This window comes from Lates calcarifer, linkage group LG17 (assembly GCF_001640805.2).
Source record: "Lates calcarifer isolate ASB-BC8 linkage group LG17, TLL_Latcal_v3, whole genome shotgun sequence".
NCBI classification, from domain to species: domain Eukaryota; kingdom Metazoa; phylum Chordata; class Actinopteri; family Centropomidae; genus Lates; species Lates calcarifer.
Window position 1 is genome coordinate 18044872 of NC_066849.1, and position 27934 is coordinate 18072805.

The window sequence follows — 27934 nt, forward strand, 5'->3', positions numbered from 1 at the left end:
GCTGTGGTGTGTCGATCTGCCTTGTTCAAACTAGAACATGTAACGCTGAGAAATGATGACAGACTTATTGCATTTTCTACCACACTGCACTTTAACTTCTCAGCAGAAATAAAGGTCTTTTCCTGGTTCCTCTATCGTTTCATTGTGGCTCACTTCAGGGGAGTGAAACCAACCAAGAACGCTGCTGCTGTTGTGTCACACATGACAGTCAATATTTTATCTAACACCACATCAAGATTAAAATCAACTGTACTGACCACAGACACCAGGCATGTCTGATAGTGACATGTAGTTAAAATACTATCAGAGAGTGTATAAATGCAGTACAGGCACATATCTTCCATTCTTGTCGACTTGAGTTTCGAGAGCTTATTTTATCAACGTTTATTAGTATGGTTACACTTGAACTTGGGTGTATGTTTGGTTTGGTGTGGACATGTTTTTGTCTGATGGTCAATATGGACATTTGTGTATGTTTGACAAACATTATCAAGTCCCATCTTCTCAAATATGATAGAAAACTGAGTATATTAGGTTTTGCACTGTTCTGTGTAATAAAACTAGTAATCTTGACACGTCAGCTCAGACTGTAGGTATTTATATCTCTCTCCATTTTCTGACAATTTGCACATAAACTGATGATGAAAATAACTGGTAGTTGCGGCCCCATATCTGATTTTTTTCCACTCCACCACTCTGGAGCCAATAAACAACAAACAGCTGTCTAGAAGGAAACCAGTATAAATGTAGACATGTGGCGGTGGCGCCTCCCAGTGGTCAGATGTTGTCAGTACAGGGGGAGGACGGATAGCAAACAGCCAGTAGGAGAGGTCATCACCGTATTTACCACAGGACCACAGACAGACCGCTGCCCTACGTCTGTGCCTGAACAACAGGCTGTTTACACACTTTTAAAGAACACCATGAACTGGCCAATCGTGCCGTTGACCTTCTGATAACAGTCCTGAAAATGCTCTATGCCAGCTACCCTGTACTAGAAGATGGCGGAGTCGGATGGTGGGGATTTTGCCTCGAAACATCCGCAGAGCAGGTGAGTTAAGCGGGGTGAGGGTGGGAAGTGTCTGTGGAGTCGGGCTGATCCCTCTTTGTTACCTTGCACGAAGTCACCACGGCTCCGGGACTGCAGCCCGGTCCGAGCCCGTTCGAATGTCCCGGGGCTTCGGCTTTACACCAGGAAACACCGAGGAGCAGTCCGGGCCTCCGGACATCCACACTGCTTGCGTTATCTATCGTTAACCAGCTGTGTAAACAAACTAATAATTGTCCATTTAGAGGAGTTGACACACTTTATCCAGTCTGCTGTTTTGCAAGAGGTGAACTTACGGACATTTGTTTGCACGATTTGAAATCGTATTTTCCTTCAGTTTAAGGAGATACCTTGTGTGTTCAGCTTCCTTCCTCTTATTTACTTAGGACTAGTGTCTGAGTGTAGGTAGGTAGCAGTGTGTCGTGTGTATGGGGGTGTCTGTGTACATTATATATATTTAATAGGATTAGTATTCCTGTGAAAACGACCAGAAAAAAATACATATTAGCATTGCTAAGTCAATACCTTCAGTAGTTTGTTGGTAATTTTGATGCTGTTATGATGCCATTGTTGATGTTACTGCCATGACTAGCTTGCCTGCAACATTAAACACACTACAGCTGCACCTAACCATTGTTAATCCATATCAGTCCATATCAAACAATAGTGAAAAACTGTCATTCAGAATGTCTCAGATCCCAAGGTCATGTCTTAACATTGCTGATTTTGTCTGACTAAAAAAAAAACAAAAAACAAACAGACCCAATACATTCAGTTTACAATCATATATGACAAATCACAAAGCGGCAACTATTCACAGTTGAGAAGCAGAAACCACCAAATATCTGGAAGTTTTGCTTGATAAGGGACTCAAATGATCAGTCAATTATCAAAATAGTTGCAGATTGTTTCTCTCTCAGTCGACTAATTGTCTCAGCTTCAGAACCAGCTAAACACATTGAAAGTTGAAAACTAACTGGCTCCACTTTGCTTAACAAAGTTGCATGTTGTGAGCAGAATTTGTAAAGTTAAATGGGGACAATCTATTCAACTCTTGTTCTGACTTGATTAAAATCTGATATAACACCTTGACTGATGTCAGTTCTGTCTAAAGCTTGACAGATACTGGATTTTTATCAGCCAGTAGTCATTTTTTAACATAAATGCAGAGCATAAACATATTTAGATTTCTTCAGTTTGGCTGTTTATGGGACATAGAAAAGCACAGGTGTACTTAACAAATGAATGATAGATAAATTCCATATAGCTGCTTCAGTTTCAGAGTCCTGGTGTTGTGCATGCTGCCTCACTATCACTCTGTTGTGGCTTACAGGAACACCTGGATATAACTGACCAAATGTTCATGTTATCAATAACTAACACCTGTGGTTTTCCTACAAAGTCAAAATGTCTGCTGTGAAAAAGGCATGCTGTGACCATGATATATGCAGAGTGGGATATGCTACAGTTGAAAAATAAACATCTGAATAGACACACTACCATATTTCGCTGAATATAAGACAAACTCTTTTTTCCAGGAGCTGTTGTTTGAATCATTTTCCCTGGCAGAATTTTTTTTTACAGATGTAGACAGTCTGTAAAAGTAAGAAAAGTGTTGTATCTTAAATTATTGTTCATTTGAACAGAAAAAATAGTGTTGTTGATCCCTCAACACACAGACCTAAATGCTTCATTGCTTCAGTTGTCAGCCCATTTTCATTTAATATTTCATGACCTAATTTCTGTTTGGTATTAAACTGTGATCTGAATATGAAAAATGTTCCATTCAAACAATGGGATCTTTTCCCCTTACACTCATATGTGGTGTATGAGTTTTTTGTAATCTGCCAGCTTTGTGATTGGATGCCATTTTTGGGTCTCATTAACAAAGCAGGTCAGTAGAGGATGCACTAACCAAAACTATGGTAGCTGATAAAGTACAACTGGGACTTCTCGCTCTCTCCCACTTAGCAATGTTATTTCTACCTTTGCACTGGGTCGGGTTGTGGAGATATTTTGACTTAAAGTGGTTCTAGGAAGATGTGAATACTCTCAGAAGTTTCTGTTTGTGGTTTGTTGACATTTTCATCCACAATAATGTTACCTCCTCTACCCAGTGTGATGGGTTTTACATCTATGATACTAATTCTATCCAGCATGATCATACCTCTAACTGGTGGATTACTTTCTGTTTTCTGTGCCCAGCAATGGGGTGTCTACACTGAGTGATGGCATTTCTCCTCATAGTAATGTTGCTTCATTAGTATATACAGATACCTAATTTTGTTACCCCGTGGTCCACTTTAGCAGATTAGATTAAATTTCTATCAATGTTACTGTGTGAATCTACACCTCTACTCAATACTGAACACCACCTATCCAGATTTTATTAAGCTTTAAAGCCAGCATAATAAGTCACAGCAGCATATTTTATGTTTAAAAATGTAAGGTAAAAGTTCATTTTCGAATATAAGCACTGAAAAAAGTGCAGGATCCCTTGATTCACTGGTTGTGACAAGGCCTTTTTTTCTCTTCCAGTATGGCTAACAAGAATAGCACCCTGCGCTGTACTTTCTCGGCCCCGAGCCACAGTGCCACCCTCCTTCAGGGCTTGTCTGTCTTGCGGGCTCAGGGCCAACTACTTGACGTCGTGCTGGCCATCAATGAGGAGCGCTTCCAGGTCCACAAAGCTGTGCTGGCTGCCTGTAGTGATTACTTCAGGTTAGTGAAATCATAAGAGTTTTCACTACCCATTTACATTTTTAATTAGAAGCACTTAGCTGATGCTCTTAGCCGGAGCAGTTTATACTGAGTCCACTGTTAGAGTAAGCTGCAGTTCACAGATCAACTATATTCAAGGCAAAGGGCGGGAGAAACACGATACTTACGACAAAATGCTAAATCATGCACCCATTAGTGCTTGTTTTCTTTCATTTTGTCCTTGATTTGAGCCATAATACTTAACAGAATTTGTATTTACAGAGTTCCTGCTGATTATAAACTGGAGAAAGATGTATTCCGAAACAAAGTCAGAAAGTTTTAAATTATTAATTAAATTAATTAATTAAATTATTAAACATAAATAAAATACAAATGTTTAACATTCATTGCATTTTGCACATTTTTTCTTTACATAGCAGTTTTCAGGTCATCTGCGATGGACACCGCCAGACTTAAAACTAAACAATAACCCAGAAAGACAGAAGCTTTTCACATCATACAGTAGCTCTTATTTATATAAAGCAGTGGGCCGAATTTAGATGAGTTGGAATTATAAAAATGTCATGTTTTTTTTACTGACTTTTTCTCATGTTTCAGAGCAATGTTTACCGGAGGCATGAGGGAGTCAAATCAAGATACCATTGAGCTGAAGGGTTTGTCCGCCCGCGGGCTGAAACACATTATCGACTTTGCTTACAGTGCAGAAGTCACTTTAGACCTGGACTGTATTCAGGATGTCCTCGGAGCAGCTGTGTTTCTTCAGATGGTCCCAGTTGTGGAGCTCTGCGAGGAGTTCCTCAAGTCAGCGATGAGTGTGGAGACCTGCCTGCACATCGGCCAGATGGCCACCACCTTCAGCCTGTCTTCACTGAAGGAGTCTGTGGATGCATTCACCTTTCGTCACTTCCTCCAAATTGCAGAGGAGGAGGACTTTCTGCACATTCCCATGGAGCGCCTCATCTTCTTCCTGCAGAGCAACAAACTGAAGAACTGTAGCGAGATCGACCTCTTCCACGCTGCCATCAGGTGGCTCCAGTATGACGAATCCCGCCGGGCTCAAGCCAGCAGTGTCCTCTGCCACGTCCGCTTCCCGCTCATGCGCTCCTCAGAGCTGGTGGACAGTGTTCAGACGGTGGACATCATGGTGGAGGATGTGCGGTGCCGCCAGTATCTCCTCGAGGCCTTCAATTACCAGATCCTTCCCTTCCGACAGCATGAGATGCAGTCCTCGCGGACGCTTATCCGCTCTGATGTCATGTCACTCATCACCTTTGGTGGGACACCCTACACTGACAACGACCGCACAGTGAGCACCAAGGTGTACTATCTCCCTGACATCACCTCCCGCCAGTTCAAAGAGCTGACAGAGATGGAGACAGGGTGCAGCCATGCTTGTGTTGCCGTACTGGATAACTTTGTGTACGTTGTTGGTGGGCAGCACTTGCAGTACCGCAGTGGCGAGGGCGCGGTGGACAGCTGTTTCCGCTACGACCCGCACCTGAGCCAGTGGCTTCGCATTCAATCCATGCAGGAGGCCCGTATCCAGTTTCAGCTCAACGTACTGAACGGACAGCTGTATGCCACTGGAGGGCGCAATCGATCTGGCAGTTTGTCATCTGTGGAGTGTTACTGCCCCAAAAAGAACGAGTGGACTTATGTGGAACCATTAAAACGCAGGATTTGGGGTCATGCGGGGACTCCCTGTGGAGAAAAACTGTACATCTCAGGGGGTTACGGCGTCTCGCTGGACGACAAGAAAACTCTTCACTGCTATGATCCGGCATCAGACCAGTGGGACTTCAGAGCTCCAATGAATGAACCTAGAGTTTTGCACGCCATGATCGGCACCAGGGATCGGGTTTACGCTCTGGGCGGTCGCATGGACCATGTGGACCGCTGTTTTGATGTGCTGGCAGTCGAGTATTACATTCCAGAGAACGACCAGTGGACTACCGTCAGCCCCATGAGAGCTGGGCAGTCTGAGGCAGGCTGCTGCCTGCTGGACAGGAAGATCTACATCGTTGGAGGCTACAACTGGCACCTGAACAACGTCACAAGCATCGTGCAGGTGTACAACACAGAGACAGATGAGTGGGAGAGGGATTTGCACTTCCCAGAATCTTTTGCCGGCATCGCTTGTACACCCATTATACTTCCACAAAACACCACACAACGCTAACTGTCTGACCTGCTGACTGTGAAGATTTTACTCCATGTGCTCTTTCTGCCGACCGTTGAGTCATTACAAGGTGTGAACATAATGTAAGCTACTGCTGTGTGTGTGTGATGGTGTGAGTGTGTGTGTTTTATTTGAGGGAATGACCTGAAAAGCTACTAAGCAGCAGAACTGTGTATTATTTTCTAGATGTGTCTGGCCAAGAGGCAGACCTTCATTAAAATATACAAATTCTAATTTAAAAACTCTTATAGGTTTTTATGTCAGGACACTTTTATGATATATAAACTTTTTAATCATAGACAATTTGTCGGTATTCACCAACACATTTTGATACATTCCAGTGGAAAAACCTTCAGCAGGATGATGTTCAGAGTAATTTCCTGTTTGAATTCAGTGACTGATTGACTGGTTTATTATTGCCAGTCTAATTTTCTGTCAGTCATATCAGTTTTTTTATAATATATAATCAGTCTGTGATTATTGTAAACTCGCCCGTTTTGGAAAATATTAAAACCACTGGCAACTGAAAATATATATAATCTCTTCTGGAGTAGCATTAGCAAAATGCACTTTTTATTCACTAAAGTATAGTAACTCAGTGTGTTACAGTGTTAGAGTTTTACCAATCAAGGGCTTAAGTTACAGACGGCACAAATAGGCACTTTGATTTTATTGTTTTACCGAAATAGGTGTGACTTGGAATTATGAGAATGAAAGTCTTGAGTTGGTGCAGAGGTATTAAGAGACTCGACCTTTATAATGTTGGACATTTTGATTGTACAGTTGTGATTTTTTTTAATTATTTGTGATTATTCAAACAACCAACATAGCTTCCTGTTTTTACACATAATTTACTAATCAACAAATCACATATCAACGGACAGAATTGATTGCACAAATAAACATGAGTAAAGAATGTGTTTCAATTTTAAATCTTTTTTTTTATGCCACTGCCCTCATGTTTCCTGAGCTGAACACCCCACCCTCCCTCCCATACTGACATGCTAATTATTCTCTGTCAGCATAACAAACCAGTGTGAACCTCTTAAGGCAGCTACATGAATCATTAATGTGGGTGTCCATTGGAATGTCAGTGTGTGCTGCTTTTAATGTCAAACGAGTGCTACACGTTGCATTCACTACATGCTTTTGTCCCGAAACTACAATAACATGTAAACCTTTCACATTACAGGGGGTAATTGTCTTTTAAAAAGTGAAGATGTAACTTCTGAGTCATTGCACAAACCCTACACAAATCTCTGATTTACCCATAACACATGCTCAGACTCTCCCGTTTGTCATGGCTGGTATCGTCATGTGTTTTTATTTGACTGCATTGCTGCACTTTTCAAAGCAGTAGCTATCAGACGTCTGATTCTGCTGCTGAAGTTATTGATGTACTTAATGTGTGTGTATAAGGAAGAAATGAGCTTAAAGTTCTTTTTTCCTTTTTAAATGTGACCGTCTATATGATGGCAAGGAGTGTCTGTTATGAAACTGTCTCCCGTTTGCCTTAGTGTGTCTTTGTCCTGTTCTACCTGTACTTGTAAAAGCACATTATATTGTTGAAGTGCAATATAAAGGAGGCTGCTGTAGTCAAAGGGGAATGTAGACACTTGTGGAGCTGTATGTGCATCCCTTTATTAAAGGTATATCATGTTTTAAAAATACCCTCCAGGTGCTTGTTGTTTTTCTGTTTTGGTAAGATGATGTATTTCCTCCACAAACCAACTGAAGCACTGCCCTGCGTTATAAAAACAGACATGTTTGTGTTCACACATTCCCACAGACATGTCAAAGAAAAAGCACACTGTAATTTTTCTTTCATTCATCAGGGCTGCAACTAACAATTATTTTCATTGTTGATTAATCTGTTGTTTATTTCCCTTATTAATTGTTTGCTCTATGAAAATAGTTGAAAATAGTTAAAAGAAAATACCTGTTATGATTCCCAGAATCCAAGTTGACATCTTAAAATGTTAAAAGAAGAGAGAAAAAGATACTCAATTTACAATGTGTGTGTGTATATATATATATATATATAGTATAGATAGATAGATATAAAGCTGGAACCAAAGACTATTTATCATTCTTACCAGAAAAAATCACTCAAACGATAAAGTGATTATCAAAATTATGAAATTATTTTCAGTTCAATTTCATTTTCAGTTGTGTTGCAACCCCAAGAGCCCTCTTGAGGTAGTAACAGAGAGGTCTTAGTACTTCAAACACAACAGTTTAGTGTGTCCAACTTTTGCTTTACTGCAAACGGAGCAGATCATCTAAATGCAGTAACATTACAGTGATTTCATGGACCATCAGTCCAGATTTTCTCTGAACTCTGTCTGTTAGTTTACTTCTAACATCCAGTGGGTTATTCAAACCTGTCATATTTGTTCTTCTCAAGTGAAAGGGTAAATTTGAACACATATAATAAAGTTTGGGCCATGTTCTGACTAATCTGTCTTGCATTTCTGTTATGCATTTGTTTAATGTTGATGTCATTTATTATTATTTAGGAAGTTCCCTTTGTTAGCTACAGTACATTGATTTTTGTCAATCATCATCCTGATTCTTGTTGTATAGGTGTATGGTATGGCTGTATTTTGCCACCAGACATAATCAGGGATTTTATATGTCCCTCTTGTCTTACCAATCAACCAACATGAGCTTCACTGATATTTATTGTAGGATTAGGATGTTGACTTTGCAATTTTTTAAAGATCTTTTTTGGCATTTTGCCTTCATTAGATAGTGGTGGTGTAAGAGACAGACAGTAAATCTGGGGACAGAAATAGCGAGGTATGACATGCAACAAAAGCCTCTACCCAAAATTAAACCAGGGACTTTGCCGTCATGTGTTATGCACCTTAAATAGATAAATAAATAATGGGGAATTTGATCAGTGAGTCAATTTGCAACGTGCTGTTTTTTTCAAAAGGCAATATAATGTAACAGCAACCTATTGTTGCAGCTTTAGCAACATAGACAATACTTCTCAGCCCTTCATCGTATCTGCACAATACCAATACCACTGATGGCTGCGGGCTGAGATCCTTCCTCTAAGTGTCCTCCATCAGTAAATTACACTGATACCGAAAACTGCCAAGGGATGATGATCATGCACATCGGTCTTAAACCACACAGTATTGTTTTCATCATATTTTCATATATTTCATATTTCATATTATCAATTCATATGACAATTACTTTCTTTAATTGTCAATTGATTATTCAGTATATAAAATGTCAGAAAACGGTGACAAATTCCCATCATTACTTCCTAAAGCCCAAGTTAACATATTCACATTGTTTTATTTTTTATGACCAACAGACAAAAACCCAAAGATATTAGGTTTCCTATCACAGAAAACTAATATGTACATATGAGAAGCTGGTACCAGTGAATTTTTTTTAATCTATTTTTTATTTTATTATTATTATTATTAGCATTTTCTGCTTTAAAAATTGTCAACTAATTGATTAATAGATTAATAATTTCTGCTCCAGAGCACTGGTTGGTGTCTGGGTCCCTCCGGAAATAATGTAACTGCCATGTATAGTGGGGGGCATCAGGGGCCCAGCAACTAATTTTTGCCCCCGGGATTCCTCAGGAGGTGCATTCGGCCATACTTATCCTATTCACTTGAGACTTCACCCAGCTTCAAACCCCGGGTCACTGGCAACAGCTGCAGAAGCAAAAGGCAAAATAACAGACACGCTGACCGCGCGTGATGACGACACCACAAGGCCCTGGCGTAGTGCGTAACGTAACATTCCATTGAGAAGAAGAGGGAAAGATGGCGTCCTCTAACAATCCTCGGAAATTTAGCGAAAAAATCGCTTTGCATAATCAGAAACAGGCGGAGGAGACTGCTGCGTTTGAAGAAGTGATGAAAGACTTGAACATCACCAGAGCTGCACGGGTAAGACACCTCTCACCACCCGGGCTGTTTACATTTTTTGTGTGCATCGCTGTTTGGCAGCTAACGAGCGCTGCGGAGATAAATCTGAACGTTCGGATGCTAAAGTAGCTAAAGTTAATATTAACGTCCTCCAACCTTAGCTGCACCGTTTGCAACACCACTAAATCATGTTTTCACTCTGCCTGCAAATAGCACCCCTTGGCCTTGATCGGGGTACAACGTGTGCAGCGTTAACCAGCTTATCTAGCCTGAATAATGTGCACCTGTGCTCTTGTCTGTGGCTGGTTTGAGCAGCTGACATTTCATTAGCAAACATATCGGCTGACATGTAAATCACTGCATAATAACATGTTGGGGAAGTCAGCTGCTAGAAACTAAATAGGAGCAGTATCTCTGAGAGGATTGGATGTTATAACCAGTGTTTTTTTTTCTCCTCCTCTGCTGACCATTCACTATGAGCTTTATGTTATTCGTTGCATTAGCTCAGTAGCCTATTAGCTGTTTGTTAACAGTAACATTAGACTTGTGAATAAAGTCAGCTCTAAAAGACCCACATTTCTGTTTTACTACCTCTAACTTAGCCACTGGACATCAACGTTAAGTCAGGGTAACTTGGACAACTTTCTCGCAATAGTGATAAACATTTCAGCTCACCAGCATTATGTTTTGAGTATAAAATGTAAGAAATTTATGGTAAATGCCCGTTATAGTCTCCCACAGCCCAACACGATGTTGTTAGTTGTCTTGTTTGGTCCTAAACCCAAAGATTATCAGTTTAATATCATGCATGACGGATATAAAGCTCAAATCCTCACAGTGACAAGCTGGAACCAGCAAATGTTTGACAATGACAGAAACAGTTACATGGTTATCAAAATAGGTAGTAGTTAATTTTCTGTTAGTTGTCTAATTGACTAATCGAGTCATTCCAGCCCAATTGTTTATTAATCAGCTAATTCAAATCATCTCAAGCAGTTGTTTGGTTTAGGGCTGAAATGTAAATTAAATGAAAATAATGTGTGTCACTGAAAGCATTTGCCATGCATATATAACACAACGGTTTGCCATTGGGTCCAGCTTTTAAAGTGTGAGGATTTGCTGTTTTGTTCTGTTTTATAAACCGAACAAAACAAAAATGAATTATGTGTGGGTTTTTGACTGTTGGTGGGACAAAACAAGCAATATGAAGACATCACTTGCGGCTCAGACACACTGTGATAAGAATTTTTCCACTATCTTCTTACATTTTATGAGCAACACAATTCATTTATCAATAAAAACAATTTACAGATTAATTGATAACTAAAATGATTCGGTTGCAGCCCTAGTTGACTCTACAAAGAATGAGAAAGTAGTGAAAAATGCCCATTGTAGTTTCCTCCAACAAAAGTTGACATTTATCATTTAAATCTTATTATTCCAGAGGGTGACACCAAAGAATGAAAAATAACTGAAATTAATCAATTATCCAAATTGTTGCCACGTTTCAGCCAATCAAATAATCAGGTAGTCATTTGAGCTCAATTTACCACAAAAGAAGGGACATCTTGTTGCCAGGAAATGTTTGGGCTAATTGTCGGCCCCGTTGCTGGAAATGATGCCCACTCACCACACGCTGCGTCAGTGTAAACCTGAGCCGTACTGTCACTTACTGCATGGAGAAGAATTTAATTAACTTCTCAGATTTGTGGTCTCTGCCAGAATTCTTTGTGTTTCCATCCCAACATCAATCCATGGCATTTGTTCAATCTTACTGCAGTTCATTTTTGGTATAGGAGGCCTTCCATCACAGTGTTTTTGTAATAACATACATGACTTTTGTGCCTGATTTTTGCATTTAGATGTGTGGCCGATGTAATAGCCAGATGTGTTACATGGAAAGTCTGATTGTAATAACACCAGCTGTCAGTCAGGTGTCACTCACATCAGCTGATGTGATTTTTTTTAATTTGCTATTAGAGATGTTGTCTGCCTCTTTGATTGTCCATGAAACAGCCACATCTGCCTGTCTCTTCATGTCTCATCTGTCAGTTAGTGGATTCATTAATCGTTCATTTCACCACTGTGGACTGGCAGGCGTCATTCATTTTTAGCATCACTTTTTTTGTAAATCAGATCAATCATTCACTCATGCTTTCATGCAATTTTACTTTGCACAGTTGCAGTTACAGAAGACCCAGTATTTGCAACTAGGGCAGAATCGTGGACAGTACTATGGAGGCTCACTGCCCAATGTCAATCAGATTGGAAATGGCAACATTGACCTGCCTTTTCAGGTGAGCCCTTAGCCTCTCGGCTGGTAAATCAAAGGTTTGTTCTCGACCAGTGTACCTTTCTTAGCTGTTGGCGATAATATTGGACGTACAAAGGCTGCAGATATCTGTAGTGTTGGTGAAAGATTGGCTTAAAACAAGTGAATTTTTCATAAATTTAAGAAAGTCTGCAGGCTTAGCTTAGGTTGTGACAGCAATAAAGTGTTCTGAAATGACCTGTTGGTCAAAGCTGCAAGGTCTGACCAGGTTTAATCTTGGTTCAGGAGCAAAAGGAAGCCAGAAGTGTTACCACAAGGCACACCAGTTCTACCCTGCAGTGTAATTTGGTTCCTAAATTTTAAAGTATATCATTGCTTGTCATGGCTTTCCATCTTTAAATACATTTGCCAACTCAAGCATCAGTATGGGGGGCCCATGGCTTGACTCATTTTGAAATGAACACATTTGCACCATTGATCCTAAGACATTATCCTAAGAGGTAGTTTTGCTGTGTAAAGAAGTGGTTTTGCTGGCCTCACTCACCTGGTGTGTTCACTCCAGAACTCGGTGCTGGATACCAGTCGGACAACCAGGCACCACGGGCTGGTGGAGCGTGTTTACCGTGACCGGAACCGCATCACATCCCCTCACCGCCGGCCTCTGTCAGTCGACAAACATGGACGCCAAATATCCTTTCTTTTAAGGGGCGTGGTGATGACGATGTTTTGTCTCTTTTTGCAATTGTGTTGCTTTGTTTTGTGTCTGCATCCAGACACTGCTTTATCACAGTGGCCTTTACACAGTGGTATTGTTTTAGCCTAGTTTTGGTTATAGACATGGGTGACTTGGGGACACTAGGGCATGCAAGTTGTTTGATTTAGCCATTTCTGGAGACATAATATTATTTGAGTTTTCTCAAATGTGAGCAGTACACAGGGTGTATCAAATTCATTAAAGAAAAACTGTTAACACTGGAGACCTCAGAGTGAAGCAGTGGAGACTTGCCTGATCCATTTTTTTGACTGTTGACTGATGTTGGCACTAACACTCAACAAAAACCACCAGATGAGGCAACGTTGAGATATCATCTCAGCGCTGCAGCGTTCAGCAGATTTTAATGAAAGAGTGAGGTGAATTTGAGAGCTTGATTTTGAACCATACAACATGAAAAAGTGTGTTGTTACACTCTTGTTGACAGGATTATTCTTAGAAGTGTGCTCCATTACATAACAAGACACTGACTGAAGTAATTAGATCCCAGTAACATTTGTGTGTATGTATCGGGTCTATTTGGTTGAATCAGCCAAGAGGCATGAAAGTATGGATTAGCACAGATCCATTTTTCATCCCGTCTACTTTATTAGCCTTAACTAAATTCACATTGACAGCTGTCCTTACAGCTCAGTTTACCTCTCCCCACCGCCAGACACTAGCTGGAGAAGGTAAGCCACCTCCCCTTGTCCTTTTGCCCAAATAATAACTGGGGCACAAAACCGGATACAGCTCAGTTGCGAAAATTAAATTACATGACTGTGTGCGTTCGTGTTGATACAAAATTTCCAAACTCAACCAGCACAAAGAAGGCCACACATTTGCCCAATGATGTCAAACAACCGTGATTCTTGATGATGCTGTTGAATTGGCACCCTGCCCTCGGCGGGGATTTAGCAGCGATATTTGCTGACATCTCATCTTTCTACCACACACAGGACAAATTCGGACTCCGCCTTACACCAGAGCGCAATGAATCCGAAGCCCCAGGAGGTGTTTGCGGGGGGATCACAGGAGCTGCAGCCTAAACGAGGTAATGGAAGATCCAGTTACAAAGACACAGAGCTGCTTTTACTTATTAATGTGCCAGTGTAGGCGGGAAACTTTAAATGACGCAAAAGGGTTGATGTCGCAAAGAAGTGGATCTAGACTCTTAGTGAAATATTTATGGAGTAAATGGATACTGATCCCTGGCAGGGAAGCGCATACAGTGCTCAGCTGGCTGTAGAACATCTCTGAATGAAACTGACTCAGAACGATCCAGAGTGGAGGATCAATAATTCACTGATTATCCATGGATTATGTCTTTTTATGTGTGAGGCTCTGCTATAATGAAGCCAAGATTGGCTGGCATCCACTCAGTCTGTCTGATGGTCACCTTGCTATTTTTAGAGACCTGGGAATCTAGTGCACAGCTCTATCTTCTGCATGACTGGGTGGGATATTGATGACTCATTTCTTGCACTGATTTGAATTGTTATGTATTTTGTCATAGCAAGCAACTGTGTCTTGCTGTTTCACTAATTAGTACTGCTGCTAACAGTGCCTGGGACGGAGAATTCAGAGTCAAACGCAGACAAGGATGTGCAGAAACAGTTGTGGAATGATAAGAAGGTACTGATGGGAGAGGGAAGGGTTTACAAAGTGTACACTTGTTATGATACAAGGTTTGTGGCTCATGAATCCGTTTTCTCTCCTCAGGATGACGCCTCAAAGCCCAACACATGTGATGTCCCGGGAATCAAGTGAGTGGCTTAATTATGTCGTGTTATTATTCTTTACAGTGAAACACCACTGGAGTATAAGCAGCCCGTCAGTCACGCAGCCATAAATAAGTCATGGTGTAAGTGCACAGATACAAGACAGCTGGTCTAGGTACGCTGGAAAAATGCTGGAAAGGCACTTGAACACGTTGCCTTTAGTCCTATAGAAAATGGCTACTGTGGCTGTAAAGCACAAATGATCCCATGTTTCATGTTTCAGAGAGGAAATTTGGATTTACATTTAGAAAGGTATCATTAGTGCTTTTAATGCTATTGTAGAAGTCATATGTTGTAATTTTTAGCACCACTGAAAATTCAATAAATTAAATAAATGTCTCTGCAGTTTGTTATGCAGTTTAAGTCATAAATGGGTTGCTAATGCCAAAATTCACAGTTCACGAATCAGAAGTGTCACCTCCAAATTAAGTAGCCTCAGGTAGAGGGGGTGAGATGATCAGCTCCTGTTACATGCATGTGCAGTTTAATTTTTTGAGTAATTATGCAGAAAGTTTGGACTTGATACATTTTGTGGCCACAAACTTATCAGTCCCTCCTGTAAAGGACGCTTCAATACACAGACTGATTCAAAGCAACTGCTCTTAAATAGTTTCTGGTGTTGTTACAGGTTTGTTTACATTTGTAATGTTTGTCAAAATGGGTGTACACTTTCAGCTCTGATCATTTAAGAGGCATAAAATATTTATTTCTTTACTGGTCAAACCCTACAATTTTATATTTCATTGATCAGGCCTTTTATTTTGTTATATATCTCTTAGTTTTCCCTTAGTTTTCAAAGAGCTGTTCTCATGACTGATAGAACTTGTGTTTTTTAGTATATTCCCATCACCAGACCAGGAATTGAACCCATCCGTGCTCCCAGCTGCACACAACACCGGCGGTTCGCTGCCCGATCTGACCAACATCCAGTTCCCTCCTCCGCTGTCCACCCCGCTGGACCCCGAGGACACCGTGGCCTTCCCCTCCCTCAGCGCATCCAACAGCACGGGCAGCCTGACCACCAACCTCACCCACCTGGGCATCAGCGCTGCCAGCCACGGTAACAGCCGTTAATTCATGCTTAATTCATGAGTGCTGTATACTTTGCTTTTCAGTTTTAGTTTTAATGTCAGTGGAACCTGACAGTATGCAAAATATTTGAACAGATATAAAAGTTAACGCTGGTTATGTTTATTACATGAATCAAATTCATTTGATTATGCAGCAATTTGTGAAACAAAGCTCAAAAATACATCAACAATATTCTCAAAATGCCAAAAAGTAACAGGATGCTATTCTACGCTCCTATCTGCCACCTCCAGTGAAAGCACATGCAGTGCTGGCATGAGTGCTGAGTCTGGATCAGCAGGCTGTTGGCTGCCTTCTCATCATTTCCAATGGTTTGGCCTCTCTGAGCTGATGATCAATTTGGCTCAACAGCATCAATTAGTCACAGCTGCTCTTATTCTAATACTCAGTGTGGAAAGACCCAAAGAACCATGTAAGAACTGTACAAAAACACAGGGACTTATGTCTGGGCCACATGCTGTTCTACAGTCTCACTGTTATGTCATTTAATTATTAATGATATAACATTTCTGACATAATGAATGTCTATTAATTATTACTCATTTTGTGTCATTTATTAAGAATAAAACACCAATATCTCAATATCTCTTATCTCCTCTTCCAGCTCCTCAAATATGAGTAATTAACAATTAGTTGCTTGACAGTAAATTGAATATCTTTGGATCATTGTTTGGACAAAACAAGTCATTTAAAGATGTCACATTGGGTTTTGTGAGATTGTGATTTTATTAACTGAACTCGATTAATCAGTCAAGAGAATAATCAACAGACTGATCGTAATGATCATTTTGAAAACAATCATTAGTTGCAGCCATAATCTAGCAGCCTTTAGACAGATCATTTTTTCATCTTTGAGTGCACAGATACAATTTTATATTTTGATTTTGCTTTTGTATTTTTGATGCATTTGCACAGAAATCAGTATTAAGCTTTGCTGAAGTTCTTTCCTTAATGTAGTCATTGCTGACAGTCGTCTTATAGAAATTGCTGATTGTTGCTGTATGTTTTTCTGTTTTTAATTTCCATCAGTTGGTAGGTTTGAATTGATTTGGATCAGCCTGTATTGTCTCGGGCAAAAACAGTTGGGTTGCGTTCGAAGACACCAGCTGTGTTTACATGTATATTTCTTTCCTTTCCCAGGGATCCCCACCTCCTCTCAGCCCACCATGACGGTAACGGCACAGCGCCGGCAACCTCCTGTGGTTCCGCTCACCCTCACCTCTGATCTCCATCTCCAGCAGTCCCCACAGCAGCTCTCACCCACCCTGTCCTCACCTGTCAACATCACACAGGTAAGCATCTACTGGGCTAACTAAAAGTTGTGGCCTGGGTGGTGGTGTTGGAGCTGATATTACGCACAAATAACCCCCCCCCCCCCCAGTTAACTCAAAATACAACACACCTAACTTGACAAGCCTAAACAGAGTCCATATGCGTCTTTCCTCAGGCCGTGCCAACAGAGTCGCTGACCCTGGAGCAGCAGCTCGCCCAGTACCCCCTGTTCAACCAGCTGACGGCTCAGGCCCAGGCTCAGTTGCTCAGCGACCTGCAGAAGCAGCAGCAGGCCCTGCCGCAGGGCATCCAGCTCATCACCTTGCCAACTCCAGCCTCCACTGGTACAGCCACCGCCACTGCCAGCAGCCCCTCCCCAGACAGCCAGAGCCAGACCACGGCCAGCATCAGCATCAGCTCGGTAAGAAGCCAAGAAGTCTGCTCAGCGAGAGTGGAAGCACAAAAAATAACCTGAGGAAACAACTGCAACCATTTTGCTTATTCTTAAGCTTCTATTCATTTTGTCACTCTATTATTCTACCCAGAATACATCCCAGTATATATCCTCACATCCTTTTTATGCTACTGGGCTTTGACGTTAATATGTGATTCTTTTTAGAATAACTCACCTTATTAGGAGAAACATGTCTTTACTCTTGAGTATAAAATAATTAATTTAATTAGTTGTGTGATGTTCAGGAAGATGCTTTGCAGGTTCTTTAAAGCTGACAAATTCCTCTCACCATTGGCTCTTAGGATTTTCTGTAATTTTCTCAGCTTTTGTGTAGGTTAAGGTATTCTCAGATGTATTTGGTCGAATTTGTGTGTACTGTTAAAGCAAGAACCTGGCTGATATAAGATTATAAGAAACAGAAATACATGTTTAACCACTCTCTAAAACTTTAACAATACTATTTAACTGCAGTAGGATCGATGGATGTTACTATTCTATAGACATTCTCCAGAAGTGTACAAAAACTGGCCAGCCACAGAGTTGTGTTGGTGATTGGTTATTTCCCCCACCTACATGCAAATACATTATACATACTGAGCATATCCTTGGCTGACACCCTCTCACATCCCGTCCTTTGAGATTTGTGTGTGACAGGCATGAAGCTTAGTGCTAGCTAACCCTCTTCCCTCCAACAGTACCGCAATCAGACTGGCTCACCAGCCACTCAGTCTCCAACCTCCCCAGTCTCCAATCAAGGCTTCTCCCCCGGCGGCTCGCCTCAAGTAAGGGCCCACCCACCGAGCTAGCTGCTGTTTGGGGAAGGGCTTTGCGCCTGGGGGAAAGCTAATTGTAGATCAGTTAGGCTGCTTTTCATTCTCTGTATCAGCAGTTAACCACTCATGGTGTCAACAGCTGCATAACTCATTTCCTCATCACCACTGTCAGTGTTCACTGTGTGCATGACAACTTGGCGATAGTTTGCTGATGGAGGCCCTGATCGATTCGTTACTGTGAATGTGTCTATGAAGCAAAATTCAAAGGTTTCAGTTTGAGCTACACATGACCTGCAGTGTTAAGACAAGAGGTCTGATTAGACTTGTCATGATTAAATGATAAAAGATTTCTAAATAACGTTTCACAGGTAAATTATGAGGTATATTGGCCTGAACTTAGGATGACTTTGATACATCCTGTTGGGAAAGTTACCCTGAGATAACAATAATCTAAGGAGAAGAAAGAGAAGCATTTTCTCTTGTATAAGGGTTACATGCAGTAAAAATATGGTAATACATAAAGTACACATTTGTGTACTTCCTTATCAGTCACATACTCACACTGTCAGCCTTCAAAGTCATTTTCTCTGATAGTTTGAGTCTTTTGAGCTCATCATCCACGACAGCTGTAATTCTTAGCTTTTTGACAGATTTTCTCCCTGATTCATTTCTGTAGCAAAGACAATGGGAGGCTCCAGCCTCCCTGCGACCCTTAACCGATAAGCGGTATAGATAACAAATGAATGGTTTTATTTTCTTACCAACAAAGGGCCGTTAGTTATTTCAGAGTGATTCTCCCATGTATTTTTGGTCACTGGAGCACTGCTCCTTGCCTCTCTTTTTACATCTGTTATCTACATAAACACAACCTCTGGGGAAGAGTCATCAGAGCTTTATTCCATCTGCAATAAAGCATTTGGCAAAAAGAAAAAGATGGCTGCATGTATTTTAATAATACACTTTATGTGTTTAGTGTCAACTTTAAAGGCCACATCAAGAAAAGCAGTTACTCTGTCCAAAGCTGAAAGATAAGATGTCAGAAGAAATAAATAAATAAAATGACAGGGATTGTAGTTCATGTGAGAAATAGCTGACTTAGAAATGCGAGGACGGACTTAAAAAGGGAGAAAGTACATTTTTAGAAATCTAGATCAAATCTAAAAATCTAAAAGCTTTCACACACTGATTAATATCTTCAGGTCACCACAGTTGCATCAGTAACTAAAAGGCTAATGTTAGAAATGCTTAGACTGGGACTCCACCACTAAAAGAAAGCCAATCACACAGTGTTGACTCTGTGCTCAGTGGTGATTTTCTCATTGCAAGAAGGAAACTCTGGTATTTGTCTACCTGGTTCTCATACCTTACTCACCTCCTTCCTTGTAAAGATCTGGGACACAAGACTCTGGAAAGAATGACGCTGAGTGGGACAAAGAGCCCCTCAAAAAAAATGTATTTCAACAGAAACCATCATCATCTTAAACACTTGTCTTTTAAGTGAAGCAAAACATAGAAAGTCTCTAGAAATCCTGTACAACATAGCAAAGTGGGTGGAAGTGTTTGAGATGATGCTGTTGAATCACTGTGTTGGAGTCTGTGCTTCTCACATCTCTACAGCAGAAGTTGTGAGTAAAATGTTGAACCATGAACAGCAGTCCTAATGATCTCAAATATGAGAGTAAGCCTGTCGTTAACAAACACCAGACTTTCCTTTTAACAAGCTGATTTGTGTCTGTGTGGTCATGAATGAGACTGCCGTGGTCAACGCGTCACTGCACTGCTGTGTGTCCTGTCCACAGGGACGGGACAAACAACCACACCACGTTCACACTCCCATTCCATGTCTTAGTTTGTAGGGTTTTTGTCACATCTAAATTCGTAGGTGTGTGTTAAATATGAATCATAAACAAATCAGAATCAATCTAATTTTTTTTTTTCTAGTGTTTCATTCACCTCCTCTTTTCGTCTCTTGACCACAACAGCTTTAGTGACAGAAACCATTTGCTTTGGTCACTGCTCAGTTTGACAGTTGTGTTTTGCTTGTGTTTTCTGTTCCTCCATCGCTGAAATGTCTGCTTGTGGGCCCAGATAACCTGCCCTCTGTCTAATTCAGCTTTTTGTGTGCGTGTGTGTTTTAATTAATTGTAGCTTCTTTCTTTGACGCTTGTTCTAAATTGTGTGGTTTGCCTCTCTTCCTCCAGCACATCCCCGTGGTGGGCAGTATATTCGGCGACTCCTTCTACGATCAGCAGTTGGCGTCGAGGCAGACCAACGCCCTCTCTCACCAGGTGACACAGGACGCACAAGCAATAAAGCACAAATGGTTTTGTTAGACAGTCCCTGACTTATCATTCTTTGGTTTCCAGCTGGAGCAGTTCAACATGATCGAGAACCCCATCAGCTCCACCAGCCTTTACAACCAGTGCTCCACCCTCAACTACACGCAGGCGGCTATGATGGGACTCACCGGGAGCAGCTTACAGGACTCTCAGCAGCTCGGCTACAGTAGCCACGGCAACATCCCCAACATCATCCTAACAGGTAGCCACACCTACACAGCTGTGTGTGTCTCACTAGTTCTCAGTTGTTTGGTTGTAGCAGGTAACATCAAGGGAAAACTACTCCTACTTTGCAGCCAGGGTTCATTTCATTGGGTTGTGGAAGTTCCACATATCATCGGTACTTTTCTCTTTTATGTTCGGTGATATTACATACGTTTATTTCTGGTTAGAAGCAGGATTTAATAACAATGACACTGTACTAGCTCTGTGGTAAAAGCTGACATCTCAGAGGGCGGCAACAGTGCAACAATCACACACTTATAAACACAAAATTCAAACTTTTCAATTCTGGTCCAGCTTTGACCTACCATACTTACTACTTGTAGATTATGAGGAGTATGATCGGCCGTGTTTCAGTTCAGTGAGTTGGGCTGCGCAGTTGGAGCGATTGAAAGGCTTTGTTTTCTATGCATGAAAGCCACTCGGAGCCCAACAGGATTAATAACCACTCATGGCTGTAGAGGTCACTGTTGCTCAGCAAAGCTACATTGTGTTGCTTTAACATAATACCTGTCAAACCTGCCCCGTCTTTCTCTAATGTCTCATATCTCAGTCACAGGTGAGTCTCCTCCGAGCCTCTCCAAAGAGCTGACCAACTCCCTGGCCGGCGTCGGTGACGTCAGCTTCGACGCAGACTCTCAGTTTCCTCTTGATGAGCTGAAGATCGACCCACTCACCCTGGACGGACTGCACATGCTCAACGACCCCGACATGGTGCTCACCGACCCGGCCACCGAGGACACGTTCAGGATGGACAGGCTGTAACGTTAGAGGGGCTGACTGTGGCTGAGAACAAGAAGGAAAAAAAAACCCACACTAACTTGTGAATGGAGAGAAACAAAGGGCAGGATGAACCCTCTCCCTCGTTGCATGGCCGTCCAGCTGTCCGACCTCGCCCTCGACTCCGTGAAGCCCTTTTGAAACGATGTGCCACCAAAAGACAACAGGGAAAAAGACATCCAGTGGCTTGCCGGGGAATGGCCTCGCTGTCGTTTTGAATGAGATTGGTCGCTCAGCGCTTTCGCTAGCCTGCTGTGTTTACAGTGTACCATTACATGCCACATATATTCCAAAAACGCACATTTGACTATTTTTTTTTCTTTTCATATCCACTTAAATATTTGTTTTTGTTTATATTTGCTCGTAGCAGGAAGCTGCTAGGACATTGGGCTAAACCGTTGCCGTTATAACGGCTGTGTTCAAAAACAAACAAAAGAAGGAAAAAGAAACTACAGCCGGTTTGCTTGTACCCGGCAATCAAACGAATCGGTTTTCCCATCATGCCGTAACGGCTTTCTATTTCACACTCAAAGCTTTATTTTTGACAACCAAATGTTATTTTCATCATGTACTGTATGTTTTGATGCTTTCTGTATTTATATGTTCTATTTATTTATTTGGTTAAAGATTTTATATTCCATTTCATAATTTAAATTTGATGCCAAAATGCTCTCTGTAGGCATAGTGTAAAATTGCACTGATGTAATTTGTGTCTATTTATTGATTACTAACATATTTATATATGTGTTTGTTAAGCTACTTGGTTAATGAAGGAGTGCAAAACCTCCCCATAGTTGCTCTTTGGTGTTCGATGTGCCATTCTCTGATGTGGGACGTGGTAGACGTTGCCATGCTGCAGCCCAACGGTCAAAATCAAAATGTCATAGTCTCCAGAAATGGGATGGTTTTACGCCACTTGAATTAATTCATCAGGTATTTCTATTAATCTAGAAAGCAAGAGAAATGCGTCCAAATTCATTTTCTGCCGGTGAAAAGCCAGTATACACCCAGACTGAAGCGGTCTGTTTTTAAACCAGAGAACACTAAAAATCTTAAATCTTTTTAAGTCGTCACTGTGAAATCACCTGATTTTGCCTTACATGAGTACTCTACGTCTACTTAAGTGTCTAATGTGACAACGTATTTTCGTAACTTATTGTAACATTTTCTTGTATTTGAGAGGAACTTAACTTTTGATCAGTGATACTTGTGGTTCTGTTGTGTAAGGTTTGACAAATCAATGTACTGTATTTTGTAGCGGTACAGTTTATAGCCAAATTGTTGATGTTTTTTAAAGTGGGGCAAAAAAACAAACAAAACTACACTAAAAAAAATCAAAGGATGGGTTTAGAGTATTTGAGAAGGAGTGCAATTATGGGGAGGCTTTTGCTCCTTGACAGGGAAGCTCTAACAAAAACGCTACTGACCTTTGCCAAGGGGTCACCAATAACAAAAGTACCATACGACATCTACAATATTTAACAGTATCAAAGTCTTCAAATGGTTTTATCCACAATTTCAGAGTTTATGAATAGAGGGATATATTTATTTTTATTAGTGTTAGGAAACTGAATGAAGTATATAAAGGCTGCGTAGATGTTCTGTTTTAGAAAGAATATGAGTGTATTTATATATTGAAAGAATTTTATGCAATTTTTCGCCAGCATCGAGATCGGCCCCGCTCTGTTCAGTGTTGACAACAACTAAAATGCTCACACAAACAAATCAGGGATGTAGTAAGAGTCTAAAACTGTTTACGAAAGTGTTCACACATCTGAAAATGTACATATACTGATACCATCTCTAACTACATCCATGACACAGTCTCTCTTGCCAAAAACCTGTCAAACAACTCGTGTCAAATTTTTAAAAATTCACTCCAGATCTCAGTCCGCTTTTGTCAGAGTTTCCCTGAGGGTTGTGCGTAGGTCTGTGGGATCATGTTTGATATATTGTAATGTTTGTGTACAGACGTGCTAATCATTTACTCACCAAAAGCGCTGTTTGATAAGATTTCCCAACCTCCCACCCTCTCCCCATCCCACCCACACCTCTCCCCGAAAAGGAATCACGTTTGGTTTACTACACACCTCTACAGTTGTACAATTTGTTTCAGTTGAAGTGTTTCTTGTCTGCTGTTACTCCTCCATCAATAGATCTGTGATTCCTATGCAAATGAGACAAAAAAAACAAAAAATTGACATTTTATTACAAACATTTTATTGTTTTAACACATTCCAGGAGTTGAGCTGGATTTATTCTTCTGAGATGGTGTGGTGATGGAGACAGATGCTTTGGAGCTACAGCCAGAAATGTGAACAGGCAGCTTGGCCTGCCTGTATTTTCTGTGGAGAGTTGCCGATTCTGATAGAAGCTGTTGATAGTGAAGACAGCTTAAAGCAAGGTTCAGTAATCTCCTCTTCAAAGTCACTCAACAGATTTATGTCGTTATCCAGAGAAGCCATTTCCAGTGATGACTTTCTCTCTGCAGAAACATGGTTTTTGTAATATTTTTGTTTTATCTAAATTATTACACATGCGCACAAGATGCTAACTTGTGCAGACACATGAAGATAAAGATTTCAAGGGCTCTGTAGACTGTCAGAAAAAGTGGAAATGATGATTTTCACCAAACAAATGAACACAGCTCAGTTATCTGTTTTTCAGCTGCTGGACAAATTCATGTTTTGAGATTAAGCTGCATCTCCTTTGTAGCTCTAAATTAGAAAATGAAAGCCTTTATTAGTTAGTATACAGTATGTAGTGAGTGCAGTGTTGCAGTGGTGCTATGACAATCAATGAGTGAAATCGTGAGCTGAACTTTAAATTAATTCTTATGCCGGAGAAGCATAAATCCAGCTTTACTTTGAAAGAAGTGTCTCTTTCTTTTTTTATTTATTATTTTTTTGTAAATCACTCACCCTGCCTTTTCTTTCTCCAACCACTCGTTGATAATCTCTTTACTTCTCACAGTTCCCCTCCACCTTAATGCATCTATGATGAATTTCTTCCTGTGCGACTGTTGAAGCATCAATGCAAAATCACTGCTCCAGAAAGAAAACCCCTCTTTCTCTAATCCTAAAGGAACTGATGCCAAACTTAAGACCTATTCTTAATGTTTTAGATCAATGAAACATTTTACTGCAGTTGCTGAAAATGCCTGGATATCTGTCATGGGCCAAGTACTCACAGAGGAGGGAGAAAAATAAACCACTAAAAAAAAAAAACAAAAAAAAAAAAACAAAGGCCCAGAAATGCACAACACTTTACCAGAATCTGATTTTGTGTAACTAAAGTTGGATTTTTCCTCAAAGTCACTGAAACAAATGTATAAAACTCATTCTCTAAATGTTTCCAAAGGTTTTTATTCCTAAAGGGGAAAAAAAATAAGTATTGTGTTTGAGCCAAACGTCACTGTTGCGTTGCCAACAATGCCAGTGATTTGAGCTTTCCTGTCATTTTGTTTCTTTCATCCTGCTGAATAACAGTCATTCACACTGACCTTGTACATACGCTATAGCTGAAACAAAATGCATGACTAAACTGACAGTCAAAACCTCTAAATGAAGGCCTTCTATAGCTCCGCAGGTTTGATTTGTGTAACATAAAACTACCACGAAGTCTAAAGGGATGCATGTATGGGTTTCTCCTGTGCAACAGTTAACTCCTGTTAAGTGACTCTGTTACCTCCATCTCTGTATAATGCTACTTTACGAATGATAAAAGAATGTATTTTCTGTGGCAGTGTCCTAGTTTTAGCCTGTTGCCAAATGACCTGACCTGTGTGGAGTTTTTGGTCCCAGACTACTTCTGTCTCTGCTACTCAGTCCCTCCTCTTCCTCCTCCTCCTCCTCCTCTCCCCTCAGACTGTTGCTTGTTCCACTCTTTCTCTTACTACTGTAGCATCTCACCACGTACGAGTCTGCGTAAACGGTTGATTTTCGTACGCAAAGAGCCCGCTGTCACCCCCCTCCTTCTCTTCCTCCTCCTTCTCCTCCTCTTCCTCTCCCCTTCCTATTTTTTGGCTTTCTCAAGAAAAATGGAAGCAGGTTCTGTCTTGCAACAAAGGTTGCAGGTTGCAGATTGGCACGGGCACTGATCGTTTGCATACGTGAACTTGAAGCTTCTGCATTACGCAGTCAACTGCATGACACGATAGACACATTGAGCAGATCCTTATCCCATTGTTATGTACAGGACTTTGATCTAGCTATGCTGAAGTGGAGTGCGTTTTAAGACATCAGATATGATCGTTTTATGTTGTTGTTGCCTGTCATGTCAGGTTCTGGACTGGGTAAAGTGTAATTCTGTTTTATTTTTCTTTCTTTATTTATTTTTTCTGTTTTGTGCAATGTTTAGTCCACTAGTTGCTTGGCACTTTATTTGTGACCTCCTGGCTTTTGAGCAGGGACTGTTCTGCCCGATGTGAATGCTGACTGTTTCACACCAGATGTATAACTCCGGAGATATTTTCATGTCAAAGAAAAGATGAATTCTCTATTTTCCTTTGTAAACTATATTTTGGCTTGTCTTGGTTTTTTGTTGTTGTTTTTTTTTAATCTGTGAAGATTTTAGGAGATGCAAAACTAGAAAGGGCTTACTCCAGTGCAGCTTGCGCTCTCGTTTTGGAAAGGAATGGCGCTCCGAATGTATTTCTCTGTTGGTCATTTCTACCCTCCCACCCCCCAAGTCTGAGTGAGTCACAGTTCACACAGTGACATTAGATCACCCTGAGTACAGTAATTAGTTGCAGCAGTTTGTGTCTGACTTTGAGCATACGTACTGCCACCAACAGAGTACTGTACAGGGCTGTGTCAATGCCCGATCTGTACCGGAAATGCATGTTTGAGGGTTAGGGTACTGACAACAGGAAGCAGTCCCACTCTGTCAGGGTTAGGGATTTTTTCGTAGAACCGATCACGTTTCTGGTGCAGATCAGGCAATGACACCCCGACAACCCAGTCCTCTTGAAATTAGCCAAACTCCAAAAATGCAGGTGATTCCATATAAATTGTGCAGCGGTTCTTCTCTAGGCCACCATGCTCTACTAGATGTTTCCAGCTGCCAAAAACATTTGGTCGATAAAGCGTGACGTGCTGGAGAAGAGCTGCAAGGTGTATTTAAGTCCCAGAATCTCAGAAATGAAGAAATAAAGTGATCACAAATGTGGCAAAGGTGTTACTGAGGGAGCAGCTGTAACACTGGCAAAGATTAGAATTAAATTTAGGCAGCTAATACAACTTTGATTGAAGTTAGGAAAATAAAATAAAAACAGTCGAGGATAAAAGAAACAAACTTTTCAGGCTGATGAACGAAAACTGGAGGTCCATTTTCCAAACATGACGGACAACCTCAAAACATATTTTCTATGTCTTGTGAAAGATTTGGTTTTTACTCATCTGCGTATTTTAGTTTTAAGGCTCCACTTACTTTTCATTACTTGTTAGCGCAGCTCATGTTCATGCTGTGTTAAAAAGCAATGAAGCTAAATCTAAAACTAAAGAAGCAGATAAGTGAGGCTCAAACAGGCGTCCTGTGTTTAAAGGTGTTTCCTCAGTCCCAGAACAAATGGAAAGAGCTGCTGCTCAGTCTTCACTGCTTGTTCCCAGAGTGTTTTAGGTCTGAATAAAATGTCCCTTTAATAATATGGGGTTTTCTAAACATCTCTACAATTCATAGAAACATGTAAAAGGATCTGGAAAAAACACAGTTTAAGTTCCACTTAAAGCTTATAGTGAGAATAGCATTATATCACTGTTGTCCTGTAAGTCGTAGTAAAAGATCTGTAGTTATTTATTTGTTGCCATGTGATTCTCCTTATGTGACCATTTGTTTATAAGATGAAAGAAAAATGTCAATTAAATTGAATGTGGAAGACAGATTTTTCTCTGCACATAGTCTTGATTTTGCAGATTAAAAAAAAAATAAAAATCTTGTCCAGTGTCATTTTACAACATCACAGCGTGTTGCTGTGGACATGCATGATGTTTCGATCCTGTTGTATATTGTCTTTGCTATTGTTTCTATTTTGTAATCTGTATTTCCAAATGCAAAATTTAAAAGATTATTTTGGATATGTGCATGCTTGTGAAATGTTCAGAATGTTGATTTCCACTAAAAGCTCTTTGAGTTTGCAAAAAAAACAGTCATGTCTGTTGCTTAAAGTCAAATGTTTGACCTTATAACTAATATATGATAAGGATTAATTATGATATGATGATATATTATAGATACTCAGAGAAAGGACAGAAAATATATTATTCAGTCTTTCCACACTTGATACATCTGATATGTATGCATTTTAAAGCTACCTTAAAATTCAAATATTTTACTTCTATTTTCCTCTGA

The 27934-nt window shown here is 40.6% G+C and overlaps 2 protein-coding genes across 5 annotated transcripts; both read left to right on the top strand.

Moving 5' to 3' along the window:
• Positions 1-786: 786 nt before the first annotated feature.
• On the top strand, positions 787-7618 carry klhl26 (kelch-like family member 26). 2 transcript variants are annotated; one of them, XM_018673020.1, is made up of 3 exons: positions 787-1051; positions 3587-3769; positions 4367-7618. In XM_018673020.1, exons 1-3 carry the CDS (start codon positions 1002-1004, stop codon positions 5946-5948), a joined length of 1815 nt encoding a protein of 604 aa, XP_018528536.1. In that variant the 5' UTR covers positions 787-1001; the 3' UTR covers positions 5949-7618. The 2 variants fall into 2 exon arrangements, with proteins under 2 accessions (XP_018528536.1, XP_018528537.1); XM_018673021.1 differs by lacking the exon at positions 3587-3769.
• A 2077-nt stretch (positions 7619-9695) lies between these two features.
• On the top strand, positions 9696-27465 carry crtc1b (CREB regulated transcription coactivator 1b). Of its 3 annotated transcripts, none has more exons than XM_018673013.2 (14): positions 9696-9874; positions 12034-12150; positions 12688-12813; positions 13507-13568; positions 13836-13930; positions 14426-14511; positions 14599-14642; positions 15494-15717; positions 16887-17038; positions 17194-17439; positions 18168-18254; positions 20447-20533; positions 20612-20786; positions 21360-27465. In XM_018673013.2, exons 1-14 carry the CDS (start codon positions 9749-9751, stop codon positions 21569-21571), a joined length of 1839 nt encoding a protein of 612 aa, XP_018528529.1. In that variant the 5' UTR covers positions 9696-9748; the 3' UTR covers positions 21572-27465. The 3 variants fall into 3 exon arrangements, with proteins under 3 accessions (XP_018528529.1, XP_018528530.1, XP_018528531.1); XM_018673014.2 differs by having other exon boundaries at positions 14441-14511; XM_018673015.2 differs by lacking the exon at positions 18168-18254 and having other exon boundaries at positions 9697-9874.
• Positions 27466-27934: the final 469 nt, after the last annotated feature.